We start from the raw sequence: 17,676 nt of genomic DNA, 5'->3' as shown, positions 1-17,676 counted from the left end.
GTGGCTGTAATGGGCCACCCCTCCCAAGAAATGTGTGAACTGGAAAGTGGGTGCTGTTCACAGGGCTGAGGGTGTAGGGGATTGTATGGTCTCCCAGCAGCCAGACCTGCCTCTGACACCCACAGCACACCCTCGGAGCTCCTGGTTTTTCTGCCTCCCTTGCTTCCTGGCTTTAGGGTACCTCCCTTGCAGTTCCAAATTGCCTCATGATCTTCCCAGCTCAAATCTATAGAGAAAAAGATCACTGGGTCAGCCAGTGGTGTGGTGGTTAAGGTGGCTGGATCCTACCTGGCTGACTGCATGGTTCAAGTCCTGGACCTAGTAGCTTCAAACACATGCCAGGCATTAATGTATGTGTATGTGCATGCCTAACAGCCTAAGAGAGACCAGAGGAAAAGGGATGGCGGTGTGGCTATCACCTCTGGAAATGTGTTCTATCTGGTGAGTGTGCTCTCCCTGTCTGGTTAGTACACATGCCCTCTGGCAAATTACAAAGACAAAAACAAAACACATAAAAGTAAGGGTATAGAATTCTGTGCATTGAAATGTCAGGAACCAACTTGCACACGTGTGGAGCAGGTCTCCACTGGAAGGCCTTTCCAGTGCCTTCCAGTGGCGAAGTGGCCTGCCGTAGAATGCAGTTTGAGTTCTCGCTCAGGCAGTCCTATCCAAGAACTATTGGGAAGCCATTGACTAGTCTTGGTGGTGGGAATGTGGGTCCCTTCTTTCCTCCAGGGCTGTCCCAAGGAATCTCTCAGCCCTCTAGGCCTGGGATGGGCTATCCACAGGCAATAGGAGCTGCCCTCCCACTGCCATCCTTCTGCCTGGAGGGTGGCACACCCACAGGGAGGTGATGGCTCCTGACAGTCCTTGCTCTTCCACTCCCACAGGCAGCGAATACGACGAGGAGGAGGTAGACTACGAGGAGTCGGACAGCGATGAGTCCTGGACCACAGAGAGTGCCATCAGCTCCGAAGCCATCCTCAGCTCCATGTGCATGAATGGAGGGGAAGAGAAGCCTTTTGCCTGCCCAGTTCCTGGATGTAAAAAGAGATACAAGGTAAAGGGGTGCCCCTTGCTTGGCATGACCACACAGAAAAGTGGCAGGTCTCATATAAGGTAGCACCCCCTTCGTAATTCAGAAGAGAGTATTGGGCCAGGGAGAGATGCTCCCCTCTCCTATTCATTGGGTACATGGCCCTCCCGCACATGCAAATCACGTGGGCATGGACCTGCCAGAATATCAAATGTGTCAGCCTGTGTGCCAAACACCTGCCCTGGTTGGTGGCTCACAGAACACTTTGAAGCCATAAACCCCAGACAGCTCTTCTGGGAAACGTAGGGTATTTAAGCTTCCAACGAGGGGAGCTCTTGCTCCCCCACGCCTCCAACATATGCATGCACACACTGGCACGAAAAGGGATTGGGAGAAAAGGGGGCTTTGATGTTTTTGTTATTTTTGTCACTAAACCACCACTTGTTTCAGCCTGTTGTTGCCCTGTGTCTCTGAGGGCACGACCTCAGAGGTGTGAGGGGCACCTGGGTGTGAGGGGCAGCTGGCTATGCTGTGCTTTCTAATAAGAAAACTCAGACCAGTCATGGTGGTATGGTGGTCACTGTGTAGCAACACGATGCGGAGGCCACACGGGAGGACCCTAGGTTCATGTCCCGAGGTCCTCTTGAACATGCCAGGTGGCCATGATCCTGGCTACCTGGGCGTGGACTGCAGGAAGAGGGACCCTATTGGGAGTGCCTCTTTCTCCCTCTCTCTGTCTCTTGTCTCCTCCTTTTATGGAAAAAAGCAAGGCCTAGCTCTGTGGCATAGTTGGGAGTGTACCAGACTATGGAGCCGGAAGCTGCATAGTGACAGCCATTTGGTCCCCAGCCCAGTAGATCTGAACACATGTTGGGTGCATGCATGAGTACCCAGGATCCAGGGCAAGGGTGGGGGACTGGAGGAAGGGGATTGGAGTGTTACTGAACCCCGTGGAGGGTGCTTCTCTCACTCACCTCTCTCCCTCCCTCGTATGCACACACACATGCTGTGTCATGATTAGGTAGCATAGGGGCAGCAGGTGGCATGGTGGTTGAGGAGCTAGACTCCCATGTCACTGACCACGGTTGGAGTCCTAGACCCAGCGGCTTGAAAATCACACTGGTGTACCAGCAGGTGTTAAGGTGGTTAAGGTGCTGGACTCCCACATTGCTGACCACCATTAAAGTCCAAGACCTGGTGACTTGCTTTTACTGTGTCTCTGGTGGGCACATGTGCCCTATAACAAATTAAAAAAAAAAAAAAAAAAGTCATACTGGGTGCATGTGCATGCATGCCCAAAATCCAGAGGGGGAGAAAAGGAGAAGGGATTGCAGCATGGCCATCCCCTCTGCAGAGTGATTTCTCACTTTCCCTCTCACCATCTCTCTGTTTCTCTCCACAAGTGCATGTGCCAAAACCCGAAAAATAAATAAATAGTACACTTTTTTTTTTTTTAAAGAGGGGTAGAAAGCTCAGGGGAACAAAACAAAGAGAGATAACCAATGCTATTCAAGTGTAGGTCCAGAATGTATTTTTTAAAAATTCATGACAGGGCCCAGCAGGTGCTGTGGTGGTTAAGGTGCTGGGCAGACCCACATGGTCAATCATGGTTCAAGTCCCTGACCTGGTGGCTTGCTGTCTCAGTTTCCTTCTCTCCCTGTGTCTGTCTTTCTCTGGTCAAATCAAGACAAATGAATGAATAAATAAAATTAAATGAATAATTCTTTTAAAAATAATTCATGACAGCCTCTGTGTCATGAATATGTGAGAGAGGGAGAGCACTGTTCACAAGGTCTGGTCCTGCACGCGTCTCTTCCCCGCCGTGCTCCAGCCCTTCAGATCCTGGACACTCATGAGCAAGCCCAGTGCTTGTAAACTGGGAATTCAAACCATGGTGGCTGTGTGGCATCCAGCTCCTCTTGAGCACTCAGTGCTGCGCTACAAAGCCAGCCCCAGAATGCATTTTTAAAAATGAAATTGCAGGACCAGCAGACGGCATAATGGTTACGTCGCTGGACTCCCACATACTTGACCATAGTTTAAGTCCCGGACCTCATGGCTTAAAACTCATGCCGGGCACATATGCATGTGTGCCCAATATCCTGAGAGCAGAATAGAGGAGAAGAGATTGTGGCATGGCCATCCCCCCGGGGGAGTGTTTCTCATCATCTCTCTGGTGAGCATATATTCTCAAAAATAAAAAAAATGAGGGAACCAGCAGTTAGCGTAATGGCTATGTCGCTGGACTCCCACGTAGTTGACCGCGGTTTGAGTCCCGGACCCGGTGGCTTAAAACTCACGCCGGGCACGTGTGCGTGCGTGCCCAAGATCCCGAGAGGAGAATGGAGAAGGGATTGCGGCATGACCATCCCCACTGGGGGGTGATTTCTCGCTTTCTGTCTCTATGTCTCTCTCTGTCTGGCGAGCGCACACGCCCTATAGCGAAAACCTCTCCAAAAAATAAAAAAATTTAAAAAATGAAATGGCAAGCTTTCTTGTGAGCTGTTAGCAGTTCTTTAAAATCCATCAATGAGATAAAAATATAAAAATCAGAAACATACCTGGTATACTTGGGGTATGCCAATTTACATATAGCTCAGCACATTGTTTGTTTTAAAAGGCTGAAATATGTGTGATAGCATAAGCACTTCTATTTGTTCCTTAAATTTGTGCCTCCAAATAAAAAAAGAGACACCCTATTTCCATACTTGTTATAATTGCTACAGCTATAACAGCATGAAAGACAAGTGCCTCACAAAGATGTGTCGTCCAAGATTCCACCTACTCAGTATATCATTAAACTCCTATAATGTGAGTCAGCAAGTGGTGTGGAGGCTAAGGCAGCTGGATCCCACATGGTCAGCCGACCAGATGGTTTGAGCCCCGGACCCAACAGCTTGAAAAATACACTGGGCACATGTGCATGCATTCCCAAAATCTCGAGAGGAGAATGGAAGAGAAGGAATTGTGGTGTGGCCATCCCCTCTAGGAGGCAATTTCTCATTTTTTTCTCTCTCCAGCAAGCACAGGGGCCCTATAGCAAAACAAAACAAAAACTTCTATCTTGCAAAGTCCAGATGCTCTTGGTTTAAACAATGCTCGAGGTGGAGATGTAAGAATTCAATCAGGGATTCTGAAGAGCTGCTGAGTGGGTCTCAGAATGCATGTGAACATGCGTGTGTCAGAAGGCATGGAGGAGGGGAGGAGTGGGTGGGCCCACTACTTCTCAGGGCGCAAAAGCACCAAGGGGAACCTTCGGACAAGCTCATTTCCCGGCTGGCAGCTCTGCACTGCAGAACTACACTTCCCACCTCTTCTCGTTGCACAGCAGAAGAGGCTGGCCAGAGAAGGCTCTCGTACCCTGCCTGCTCTGGATGCCAGTTTTACCCACACTGTGTCCCCGTGCTTCTGCCCTCTTGCTGCCTTCTCTCAAGGACCACGATGCTGTTTAAGGGATGTCGTGTTAAAGAAGGAACTAAGAAGCTGTGCCCCACAGGAGGCCTGGGTTTGAGTCTTGGCCCAGGGTAAAAGCCGGGTTCACTGTGTACACCTACAATCCCTATAGTTCAGAAGGCTGAGGCAAGAAGATGGTGACAAGTGAGACCCTGTTTAAAAAAAAAAAAAAGAAAAGAAAAAGAAAATGAGGAAACAAGTAATGACCTGTGCTGAGGCTACACCCAGTATGCTGGGAGGCTTCTCTCCTCCACCTCTAGCTTCATCATTTCTTCTTTTCTTGCCCTTTTTTCTTAGTTATTTCTATTTTCCTGTCATAAACTTTGGCTCGGGAGACGAGTGTTGGTTTCCAGTAGGTTCCTCCTTCAGTTGACTGGATTGGCAGAGGCTCTTCTTTGACAGGTCCTCTCCATCTGAGACCAAGAGAAAATTTAGTGACCCTCAGGCCACAGAGGCTGCCGGCTCCAGTACCGTTGGCTGGTGGATGACACAGGTGTCAGTCTTGGTCCTGACCACCATGACAGAAGCCTGAGTCTCTGGGCCAGAATGCGAAGTAAGGATACAGGGGACAAGAATAAACACATCGGGACCAGCAGTTAGCATAACGGCTATGTCGCTGGACTCCCATGTAGTCGACTGCGGTTCGCATCCCAGATCCGGTGGCTTAAAACTCACGCCGGGCACGTGTGCGTGCGTGCCCAAGATCCCGAGAGGAGAATGGAGAAGAAGGGATTGCGGCGTGGCCACCCTCCTGGGGGGTGATTTCTCACTGTCTCTCTGTCTCTCTCTGGCTGGCTGGCGAGGGCACGTGCCCTATACCGAAAACCTCTCAAAAAAAAAAAAGAAGAAACACATCATCACCCTCCTAACCAAGGACTGGAGATGAGCACGGTCAATGGCCTAGAGCATCAGTGTGACAAGCAGAAGTTGCCAGCTGTAGGGACGTGGTTCTCCAATGTAACCCCACTAACTGTTTCATCATATTTACTGCCGGAGAGTTGGCGTAGGTGCTGGTGAGGAGAGGGTGGTAGTGAACAGCCGACTGCAGAATCAGGCAGACTCCAGACGGGCCAGTGTCTTGTGTGTCCCCTGGGCAGGTCAGACATTCTGTACTCCCTGCCTCCGCGGCAGCAGGGAGTCTGGGCCAGTTGTCTCTTGGGCACCAGCTGAAGTTCAGCTCTTCGTGGCACATTCAGAGCTGAGAGAAGACAAGGCCCCACCTCCCTGGCTCCACACTGAGTAGGGAACAAGAGAGGGACCCAGCCGGGGAGCAAAGTGTCCACTCTTTTTCCCAAGTCCAAGTTAATTCCTCAGAATGTCTCCTTCCCTTTGTAGGAAAAGAAAAAAAAAAAAAAACATCGATTTTCTTCAGCTGTCCTCAATTCTTAGCTGTGACAGCTCATTGTAACAAAGGCAGAGTAACGAGAGGAAAGCAAACGACAGGACCAGGTATATCTCACATATGCGCGGGAGCCACCCCGGGAACCAGCAGTTCTTGAAGAGATGGCTTTGAATTCCAGCATCTGTAGCATCTTCAATAATGAAAAGTAAAATTTTTAGAGAAATGACCAAAGGAAAGGGACTTTGAGTCTGCAGGGGCAGCATCTCAGGCAAAGGCAAATCACTGGCAGGTAAGAGACGAGTTAGTAAAGCGTGTTATTGGAGATTCCTCTGCGGTCATCTCCAGCCAGTAGGGATGTAAAATTCAGTGGTGAACTTCGGTTCTCCCTGGAAGAGAGGGGAGGTGGGTCTTTGTAAATGTCCTGGTTTTAGGCCAACGGAGGGAGGGTAGAGTGTTTAATGGCCTTCAGCTCAACAATCCATGTGGCAGAAACGTAGGTGGGGAGGCATATTCTAGCCTTCTACTCCCATCAGGACCTTCCCTTTCATTTCCACTCCATCCTCAGCCACAGCCCCAGTGCCCCTCCTCAGGGCTCCTTACCAAGCCAAGCGCCAAGACTGACACCCACTCTTACGTTCCCTTCCTCTGGCCTACCTGGGCTATCCCCACTGCTGGCAGAACACTGTCTACAGGGGGCGCCATCTCCTGTACCACCCCATGGTCTTCACAGGTCACAGACCCCACTCGGCTCCCAGCACAGTTCAAAGATATGGTAGAGGTTCCAAGGACGAAGGAGCCATGGTGTAATGCCTGGGGAAGTCGGAAATGTGGGCTCCCCACAGACTACCAGAACCCTGAAGTGGCAGCAGGAGTCTCTCCTTCAGAACCCTCCTGGATGCAATCCAGGTCAGGGACAACGATCCTATATGGCTTCGTGCTGCTCCAGGCTTTTAACTTAGGGAGGGAGAGAGACACTGAGACTCCCACACCTTACTACTGAGAGTAAGTTTAAGGGACAACGTGTTTTGCGGTTTTATTCCTTTGATAATTTTTATTATAGTAGTGAGGATTAAAGATGTTTTATAACTTTAAAAAATGTAAAGATCAAGTCCCCTATCCAAAGTTTCTCTGAAAAGAATCCTCTGCTACATAGAGTGTTGACTGTTTCAGCAGCAGACAGACAAACGGACCCTCGCACAGACGCATAGCTCGAGGCTTCGCCTAGGGCACTTCAGCCCTTCTCTCCCTGGACGGATCCAGATCCCCTCCGGATCCCGCCAGAAGGCTTTTTGGGAGTAAAACTGACAGAGCCTTTCTGGATAACTACTTTTCAGTAAGTGGGGCTTTAAACAGCGTTCACATTCTTTAGCTTCATACTTCTTTTAGAAATGTCTCTTAAACAGGGACCAGCAGTTAGCGTAATGGCTATGGTGCTGGACTCCCATGTAGTCGACCGGGGTTCGCATCCCAGACCCGGTGGCTTAAAACTCATGCCAGGCGCGTGTGCGTGCGTACCCAAGATCCCGAGAGAATGGAGAAGAATGGAGAAGGGATTGCAGCGTGGCCATCCCTCCTGGGGGGGTGATTTCTCACTTTCTGTCTCTGTCTGTCTGTCTGGCGAGCTGCACGCGCCCTGTAGCGAAAATCTCTCCAAAAAAATAATAATGAGGACTGCTCACAAAGTAATTAAGTAGATAAAAGAGGGGCTAATACTGAAATATCTGAAACTTTTTCAGAGATTGCATCCATCCTTTCTCTTTGAAGCTTGTATTTTCAAAATTTCTGGTTAACTACTCTGACCATACTACTTTAATGAGCGGGAGAGGCGACTTCCCCTCTGAAAGCTCCTGCCCAAGGGGCCCGCTGTGAGATCACGTCAAGTCCAGAGGGGACGACTCGCACCTTGTTCGTTCCTCCTGCTTGCTGGGCCTGCGGAAGGCCCCGCTGCTACAAGTAGTTTCACTTTTAAGCACTGCCACCATCCCAATGGCTTTCTCACTTTTCATCCTCATCAGATCCCTAAGCAACTTCATCCTTTATGTAGAAATGTCCAGGCCCAGGGGAAATGGAAAGTTCTCACGTGTAGGGCACCTGTCACATGCTGTACATATTTAGGTCACAAAGATCAAACACAGTTTAGGATAGAATGGCTCGCTGTGGCATCCATACTTTAAGTTTCATGATTTGATTTGGAGTGGAATTTTTAGAACAGCCCTAAGTTGCTTGTCCACTGACTGGCTTCATTCCATCAAGGGACAGGAACCCAAGTCCTTTACACCTCCTGTCCTATCCTCTCCTTCGTTAGCCTGAGATCAGAACGTCACTGTAACTTACTGTCTTCTCCAGACTGAGTATCCCAAGCTTTCTTCCCAGCTGGTAAGAGTCCAGCCACTGGCTGGTTGGTCTAATTAGTGAGAACCTAGCACTTTAGGAGATTAAATGGGGCAGTATGGACTACGAAATGAAACATCACTGGGTTATTTCTGTCCCCTCATTTATCAGCCATGTGATCTTGAGCAAGTCACTCACCTTCTCTGCCATCAACTTCCTCATGTAAAACATGAGTATTAATGAAGTTGACATCAGGACCTAAACTCACGCCAGGCGCATGTGCATGCGTGCCCAAGATCCTGAGAGGAAAATGGAGAAGGGATTGCGGCATGGCCATCTCCCCCGGGGCGGGGGGCGGGGTGATTTCTCGCTGTCTTTCTGTCTCTGTCTTTCTGGCAAGCACATGTGCCCTATAGCAAAAAAAATTTAAAACCTCTCCAAAAAAAAGTAGTTGACATCAAGTACCAGTATGAGGATAATTCTTTTTCCCCCCCTATTTTTAAAAGATAAATTCTTTTTTATTTTTAAAATAATTATTTTATTCTATTTGTTATTATTTTTTTAATTTGACCAGAGACAGAGAGAAAGGGAAAGCCATCAGTTCTGGGACTCGAACCACGGTTAGCCATGTGGGAATCCAACACCTTTAACCACAACGCCACCTGCCGACCCCTAAAAGATAAATTCTTAATAAATATAAGTGACCTTCTTTTGCCTTTCAAAGCTTAAATTCCCTTTAGAGCTACAGGATTTGAACATTTCATTTTCAAGTTGCCTGCTGTTATTTTTGTTATTAATAGTTTTGAAAGTGAAACTATTTTGGGATTGATACAATTAGAAACTTCATTGGATCTTTTGAAACTCCTTTAGTCTTGGAAAGGGGAAGTTCCCATTGTGTGTGAATGGACAGACCAAGGAAACCTTTGAGTCGTCTTTTTGACCTTGTACAAACAATTGTGGTAAGGGCATCCCATTGACACTTGTGAACATTTTAAATCCCATCAAGAAAGTAGTGACGGTATGGTAGTCTTCGGCCAACACTGGCTAATCCATGTTTTCAAATGTGCAGCTGGCTGCCTGATGCTCCAGAGTGATGAGACTCATGTATGGAGCTGGCTGTGCTTCCTTAGTCTCCCAGCCAGACAGCACAGTTCACATTCAAGCTGGAGACAAGCCCCAGGGCCTGCTGGAATCCGCTCTGCCCCAGCGTGTCCTTCCCTGGCGAACTCTGCATCTGGTCTCACAGGGCACTAGCTTTGTGTTGCTTTAGCAATTTCTGGTTTCAAACTTCCCTCATCTAATTAGTCATAAAACCTCAAGCCTGGATGGAGTAGCTAAACCCTGATACTATTAGAGTTATTTCGCCTTTCTGCTGCTCTGTTAATGCTTATTTTTGGTTTTCTGTGTTTTCGGACAAGGTGTGAGTGGTCCTAGTGCATGAGACTAGCTGGATTTTTAATGATCCATCTTGCAACAAATCCCCTGTGAAAATAAGATCATGGGATGTATTAGTAACCCCTTACCCAAAAAAAGGACCTTACTGGGTGCTCAGTGAAAAAATGGCGTAGCATGCAGGCTGATGCACATTTCTAACATTGGTGAGGCAGGGGGATTACAAAGTTGGGCATGTTTTTCTAACGGTCATGGAACTATTATCCACATAGTCTCTCTCCCCACACTTCTCCCCCTCTGCCCCCACACATGGCTTGAAGCCGTTACCTTCTGCAGCTCTGTAGTTGACTGGCTCATCTGGGTAACTCTTGCCTCGGTTCTCTCGTGAAGTTGCTTTAAGAAACCAGCTGGGGCTGGGGTGAGATGAGGCTGAATTGGGCAAACATAAATGGGTCTCTTCATTCCTGTATGAACCTCAGCTATCGCCGGACAGCCACCTAACATCTTAGTGGGTCTGATTCAGCCACCACCTATCCTCCCCGCCCCGGTTCACTGCCCCAACGAGCTCTGATTCTCAAACATGCCTCTTAGCAAGATTGGTGAGGGGGTTTCCTTGCTCCGCGTGAAAGGACTGATGCTGGAAGGACAGGCTGAAGGTGAAGGCGGCCCACAGCCAGGTGTTCGGGACAGAGGCTGTCCTGCTTCAGCTTACCGGCTGGTTTTCAGACTGAGTATAGCTAACTGGTGCCTGTCTGGCACCCCAGCATTCAACAAAGGCAAGCCGTTTTTCTACCAAAGTACTCTTAAGAAAATACTGATGTACACTGCAAATCTCTAAGAGGGAAACATGCTAGCAGTAGCCATTGTAACACATCATTTTTAACAGCAACCAACCCTCTCTACTGCTTCGAAAATAATGAGGCATGCGGTAGGGAAAAGCTATTTTTTAAAAAAATGTATTTGCTGTAGAGCATGTGCAATTACTGGAAGAGAAAAAATGAAAATGCATCCTCCAGGGGGAATGGCCACACCACAATCCCTTTTCCTCAGGACCTGGAGCACACGTGCAAATATGCCCAGTCTGCATTCAAGCCACTAGTATGGGACTCAAACCTCATGTTTTCAAGCCACTAGTATGGGACTCAAACCTCATAGTCGGCCATGTGAGATCCATCCACCTTAACCACTATGCCAGCAGCTGGAAAACGCTATTCTTAAATTCGCCCCTCTACGAGAACTTTCTGAGCATCTACGAAGTACAGGCACTGTATACTCAGAAAACAACAGTACAAAACAGTCTGTTTTCTGGTGTTTATGAAGGTTATCCCATAAAAAGTGGGAAGGGGACTGACTGTTGGAAACCTTTTGCTGGAGAAGGGAATGGGCCCAGTAAGACTGGGTTTGGGTATAATTTTAGGAAACGGATTCCTATTCTAGCCATCTGTGCTCCCCAACTTCATATCTCAAGCCTTGTCTTCATTCCCTTACTTTCCAATGTGCCAAGAGCTAACTTGGAAATTAAGACCTATGCTCAAATGTCACCTGCCATTTATTCTTCTTTAAATCTTTCACCGGTTACTTAATTCTCTGAGCCCATTTCCTCACGACTTAATTGAAAGGAGCAATATAAACTGTAAATCTGTAAAGTGGATCTAGGAATGGAGTCTAGCAAAACCAGAAAGCATTTTGATAATCACCCAGAGAATATTTTTTATAGGATCATTTACTGTTAACTCTATTCAGACTGGAAAAATTCAAGCAACCAATTTGTAGGTACAAAGTTCTGAATTTTCTGTTAGGTTGTTGGGAAAGTCGTAATGTGTTTTCCTCTGATAAAATGTATCATGACTTTTAGTGCTCATATTTTCCATAAAATCTGCAATCGGTACTCCCAGACTGGCAGTGTCCTTGTGTTACTGTGTCAGACCCAATCTGCACACTGGACTGTCCTTATAGGGTCTCAGCTGGAGTCCTTGGGAAAGCCTAGTCACTCAACAGCTGCCATCCAGGAGATGTCTTGCTGCAGCCCCAGACCAAGATTTTCCCAGATTTGACAGACTTTCTGTGACTCCATCTAATAACGGCTATTTTTTTCTTCTCCACAGAATGTGAATGGCATAAAGTACCACGCGAAGAATGGTCACAGAACACAGATTCGTGTCCGCAAACCGTTCAAATGTCGGTGTGGGAAGAGTTACAAGACAGCTCAGGGCCTGCGGCACCACACAATCAATTTCCATCCCCCGGTGTCGGCTGAGATTATCAGGAAGATGCAGCAATAACATGCTGGTCCTAACTGTGCCAAGAAATCCTCACCAGCAGTTGCTGATTTTGAAAACAGCCACCTTTTTTGAGGGGAAGCATTCAGCAACCCTTTAGAGAAAAAGAATTAAATGCATGCTTTAAATTTTTTCTGTAATTTTGGAATGATGTATCTTTGTAGTTAATGATTTTGTACATTTGCACATGTAATCATCATACCCATTTTCATTACTTTGATATAAGGTGCTAAACGAAAAAAGCTCTAGGTTCTTCAGCACATTTCCCCCAAAACAAAACAAAACTGAGGGCATGTTGCGTATTGTTTAGTTGTACTGCAGTGGTATCAAATGGGGGGAGGAGGGGCTGGCACTGAGGTTTTTTTCAAGATTGTAATGTGATTGAAGTTTTTCAACACATCAGCTCACGTAAGTTCAAAACCAAAATAATTACCTTCATTATCAAACTGGTTACCATGCCTTACATAATGGAGTTAGTATTTGTGAGTAGAAAGACTTTAGGTAGTGGAAATATAAATAAGAAAGAATGTTTAACATAATATGCTAAAAATATTTTCATATTTAAATAACATACATAAAAGGTGTGCTTTCTGTGTTTTATATTATCTTGCAAATCCTTTGCCCTTTAAAAAGCTAAAAATCTTGCCACCTGACTTACCAACTGTTTTAATGTTATAAATGGCATTGTTGTATGAAATAGTCTATTCATTTTAACACATTTGTTGAGTGCCTGCTGGGTACAAGGGATTCAATTTATGACTGATATTTGTGGACCAAGGTACCAGTTTAGTGAAATACTTTTCCCTGAAATCTGTTAGGAAACACTCTGAAATACTTAAGTGCAAATTTTGTGTGTGTAAAATTTAGTTTTATCTTCATCTTGAGATGAAGTGTTCAAGCACTTTGTAGTTCTCTATTGCCAACAATTTAATGTTTGTGTGTTGCCAATGCTTGCAACCACTGCCCTAAACACATCTGTGGGTTGCAAATCAGAGTAAAATTTCAAGAACGTTTCAAAGAGGAACATTTTTGTTAAGACCCCTACTGCCTTTTCCTCACACTCGATATCTAAGACTTTGTAAAAGGCACTTTTCCCATCACATTGTAGATGTCTGCATTCTCATGTCTGTTTAGCTTTATGAAACGTTTTGCAGAAATATGAAAATGAGCCTTATTGACAATTAAGTGCTTCTTTGCAGCAGGTGGTCAAAGAAAAAGTGTGACTGATACGACCCTTAAAATAAACCTACATCTGGATCATTCCTCAAGTTTTTTCCTCACCGACAGTACCATCATGCCTTGAGTGTTCTTTTTCTCCCAAGTGCTATTCCTTAAACATGAGAGTTTACCAGTTGCCTAATATGCAATAAAAATGGCTTTGATACAGCTAACTGCCCATAAAACAAACAGGTGGAAAAGCAACACAAACTGCTTATCTTTCCCCATTTTTCCCATTTGATTAAAAGTCTTATACATGGCTGGGAAGCAAGGGTCCCTCCTCAATTTTTCAGGCATTTTGAAAGGATGACAATTCTGTTAGCCAGATGGGTAAGCTTCTATAGTAACAAGTTGTGAATCTCTCATAATGAGGGATTTTTAAGTATTTATAAAGACACTGCCCTCTCAAAATTTCCTCAGATCTCTGAAGAGTGGTCTTGGTCCTGAATATAGTATTAATCCTGTATGTTTAAAGGGTGATCCAGACATAAGAAGCAACTAGATGGTGCATAAGAAGGCCCTACTTGGCTATTTCATATCTACCTACAATTGACCAAAAAAAAAACAAATTTTTTTAGGCCAGCAATTATTATTTAGCTTTGCTCCTTCTAGTGCAAGAAACTGCAGGCTGGATCGGTAGTTAACAGCTAAACAGTCATAAAATAGTCATTGTGCATGTTCAATTTCTTTCAATGATAAACAAATTCCAGTTTCTATTATTGTGACAGTATTACTGAACAGGTAAGGATGGGAATATTTTGTTATACCGTGTATAGTGAATGTATTGTACTGTGTTTGTGAAAACTGTGCTTTAAATTATATTTTCATATGTTTCGTTGGGGACAGAGCACATTAAGTTTGAGAGCAACAGAGATTTGTTTTAGAGCTAAAGGCAACTTAAAATTCCTGTCAAAAAAGCTGCTTATAAAATGTAAATGAAATCAAATTTAAAATAAACTGCCTCTGACCCAAAATAAACATGGCTCCTTATTTTCACTAATATCCATCATGGAAACCAGTATGAAGCTGACCACAGGACTACTTTAATCAGTGTGTTGCTCTATTTTAGGCTATTTTGCGTAATTCAGCCAATGCATATAGATTCTATTCCCTTTTTTGCTTAGACTGCATTACTCTACTGGTAATCTTTTTTTTATTTGAGCTTGAGGCCAAAAACTATTTAAAAATAAGGTCTAGCCTAGTAAGATGAAAGTCTCATATCACTAACAGTAGTACTACAATATTCTTTTATTTTCAGGTTAACATGGTCCATAATTAACTGCAACAAAAATGCTCATGCCCTGGAACATACTTTACCTGAATGATTTATCTGTCATATAAGCTATCAGAAAGCTAAAACATGGAGTCTTCCCTTCTGCTGTCTCCCAGGACTCTCACATCCTAACCGCTGACATCTGAACACAGAATGCCGGTTTGCACCAGACGTAAAAAAAACCTTTCAAGGATTCCAAAAATACACAAATTCTGCTCCTACAAACCAAAACAAGTGATGTAATACGTATGCACATCTAATGCCACATCTAAACATTAGGCTAACATCTTAAATACCTGGTTTGCTCACAACAAACATTTTTATAACCAGCAAAATAGAAAGCTGATACTTTAAATTCTCAACATTCACATTATAAGAGAAAGGAATGCACGTTCAGAAACTTTTTTAAAGGCCAAAACCAAAACAAACAAACAAACAAAATTAGGTTAATGAAAAGCTATTGCAAATTAATTTGACAATAAAATTATAGCCCTCCAAAAAGGCTTCTTTAATATTAACAAGAGTACTACAACAGATACACAACTAAAGAAACACATTATTTTAATTTGGGTTTATAAAATTATATTTTAATCACTTACTAAGAATATTACTTCGAATTTATATTCTCATCAGAAAAATGTGAAAAAAGATTGATATTTTCTGGGACTTGATGCCACAAACACCACTGACAGATCATGTAATATAAAAACAACTGTAACTGACTACTAATCTTTTCCCTTTTCTCATTAGATATAAATACGACCTCAACATGGATTAAAAGTAATCATTTTGGGGGACCAGCAGTTAGCGTAATGGCTATGTCGCTGGACTCCCCCATATTGTTGACCACGGTTCGTGTCCCAGACCCAGTGTCTTAAACTCATGCCGGGCATGTGTGTGTGCGTGCCCAAGATCCCGAGAGGAGAATGGAGAAGGGACTGCGGCATGGCCATCCCTCTGGGGAGTGATTTCTTGCTTTCTATCTCTGTCTTTCTCTGTCTTTCCAGCGAGCACACGCACCCTATAGCAAAAACCTCTCCCCCATCCCCCCCCAAAATAATTTTAGTTATTCTAAAATTTTCTGTCATAAAATTAGCAAAATATGCCTTCCATTAATTCCTAAAGCCAACATTTCACACATGGAAAGGGTATGTGATCTCACTCTACATGCAGCTTCATTTCTAAAGATTAGAAACTTATTTCATAAGCTAAATTGTAGAACTTTCTGTTCAAAAAATTACTCCACAAGACTGTCAGGATAAATGCTTTTTATTACATAATGTTTAGGAGCACATGCACCCTATAGCAAAAACCTCTCCCCCATCCCCCCCCAAAATAATTTTAGTTATTCTAAAATTTTCTGTCATAAAATTAGCAAAATATGCCTTCCATTAATTCCTAAAGCCAACATTTCACACATGGAAAGGGTATGTGATCTCACTCTACATGCAGCTTCATTTCTAAAGATTAGAAACTTATTTCATAAGCTAAATTGTAGAACTTTCTGTTCAAAAAATTACTCCACAAGACTGTCAGGATAAATGCTTTTTATTACATAATGTTTAGTAGTCATGCTCAATCAATGAGGTCAACAGAAACCTGTAAATATTCTGCTAAATAATCTAGCACACTACACTAATACATACATACTTTTTCAGTGCGCAGTAACATTAAAACGATCCTCATATTCTTTACTCATACAATTTTGCAAACTAGAGAATAAATAAAGATATAAACACACAAGAAACACCTCTTAAAGCAAGTAAAATTAACAGAAGTTAAAATTATATTTATTGATAAGCCAAAGATTGACCCTGATCCTCTTAACACCAAAGTAGCTCTTGGTCAGAAAAGTGCAGCAGAGGGCGCATAAAATGACACCTCATGGTCTCCTTAGTGGTCTATTTAAGGTGATTTTTTAAACTGCTAAACTGAATTAACTCAAAAAGTAACTAGTCAAAATTTAAAACATTCTGATCAAAATGAGTCTGAACATGCCTTTCAAACCCCTGCTGGTCATAGTCAGGAGGGAACTGCTCGCTGCACATTGGGCACACCTTCCAGTGGCTTTCAACATGTTCTTCAAATTTGATCTGATCATAGTTGGGAGGGAACATTAATTCACAGAGAGGACACTTCTTATGAACTTCGAAGCTTAAAGAGAAAAAAATGGAAGAATTACATATTTCTAATAAATGTATTACAACAGTAACTGTCAGTGTATGACAAGATTATGTGTCTAGTTACCTTATATTCATACTAAATCTACTCCAAATGTCCTTAGTTACTCCAGAAACCTCTTATCTTCTACTAAATGTTTGCTAGAGACAACTCTGCAAATTCATTCATAAAGCCTCTAAAGCTGGTTTCACAAATTAGATGGAAAAAGAAAACCCACTTTTCATTAGAATCACCAAAAAACAATCACATATAAAATGAGGCTTATTGCCAAGAATTCTCTATTTAATATAAAAATTATGAGATGACTAGAACTCATAATTTAAATTCTGCTTGGTAAAAATACCTGAAGGGGAAAAAAAGAAAAAGCAGTTTCTGCTTTCTAGGCCATACCTGTAACAGTGTTCATTCATTTAAAAGCAACAAATTTTATGGCACTAGTTCTCAAAGGACCTGTGTTAAAATGCTTAAAGCATTACCCCCTGGAGTTTCTGGTTCAGCATACCAGGTCCTGAGCATCTGCATTTCTAACAAGTTCCTAAGGATCACACTTTGAGAGCCACTAGCCTATATAATCCAAATTCTGCAAAAGTAAAAGGAAATTTACCTGGAATCAAAGCAAAAGACTGTTCCGTGCCCACGTAAATGCTGAGTTGAAGGATCAGAAGCAGTGGGCACATTCTCTTCTTCCTAGGCAAAAAAAAACAATTTTGCAACTTTTAAGAAAAGTGAAATCAAACAAATTCCTTAATTCAGTCAAGCACACACTGACCACATAAAGGAGGAAAGATGTAAAGAAATTTCCTCTCTGTTATCTTTAGACTTTTCACATAAAGATGCTTGAAAGTAAACTTTACAGGGTATTTCACCATGGGCACTGAATCGAAAAGCAGTACTACCTCTTTTCAGTGAACAGACATACCATACATGTGTATGACAATGAAGCCGAGATCAGCAGAACTGTTCCAATGAAGCCGAGATCAGCAGAACTCTTCCAACCTATATATGCAGGTAACTTTACCAACTACTGTTCCACAGACCGGTGACTACTTTCATAAACATTTTAAGAATGCATTTTGGGGACCAGCAGATGGTAAAATAGTTCTGCTGCTGGATTTCCACACAATCAACCGCAGTGTGAGTCCTGGACCTGGCGGCTTAAAACTCATACCAG

The 17,676-nt window shown here is 43.8% G+C and overlaps 2 protein-coding genes across 8 annotated transcripts in view; one reads left to right on the top strand and one right to left on the bottom strand.

Moving 5' to 3' along the window:
• The first annotated feature begins 838 nt into the window (after positions 1 to 838).
• Positions 839 to 14,016, top strand: JAZF1 (JAZF zinc finger 1). Its single transcript, XM_006156139.3, has 2 exons — positions 839 to 1,060; positions 11,660 to 14,016. The coding sequence occupies exons 1-2, from the start codon at positions 854 to 856 to the stop codon at positions 11,834 to 11,836; spliced, it is 384 nt and encodes a 127-aa protein (XP_006156201.1). The 5' UTR covers positions 839 to 853; the 3' UTR covers positions 11,837 to 14,016.
• A 1,838-nt stretch (positions 14,017 to 15,854) lies between these two features.
• The window catches only part of TAX1BP1 (Tax1 binding protein 1), a 75,774-nt gene continuing 73,952 nt past the window's right edge, over positions 15,855 to 17,676 (bottom strand). For 4 of the 7 annotated variants that reach the window (XM_014590747.2, XM_027774816.1, XM_006156129.3 and 1 more), the window contains 2 exons: positions 17,110 to 17,192; positions 16,277 to 16,478 (listed from right to left, as the gene is read on the bottom strand). In XM_014590747.2, the coding sequence (XP_014446233.1) occupies positions 16,277 to 16,478; positions 17,110 to 17,192 (285 nt within the window). Of the gene's footprint in view, positions 16,479 to 17,109; positions 17,193 to 17,676 lie in introns of all 7 variants that reach the window. The other 3 variants (XM_006156130.3, XM_014590746.2, XM_027774817.1) reach the window with 1 other exon arrangement.

This window comes from Tupaia chinensis, unplaced genomic scaffold, assembly GCF_000334495.1.
Source record: "Tupaia chinensis unplaced genomic scaffold, TupChi_1.0 Scaffold000479_1, whole genome shotgun sequence".
NCBI lineage: Eukaryota > Metazoa > Chordata > Mammalia > Scandentia > Tupaiidae > Tupaia > Tupaia belangeri.
The sequence above is the reverse complement of the archived record's forward strand: the minus strand, read 5'-3'. Positions and strand labels throughout refer to the sequence as shown.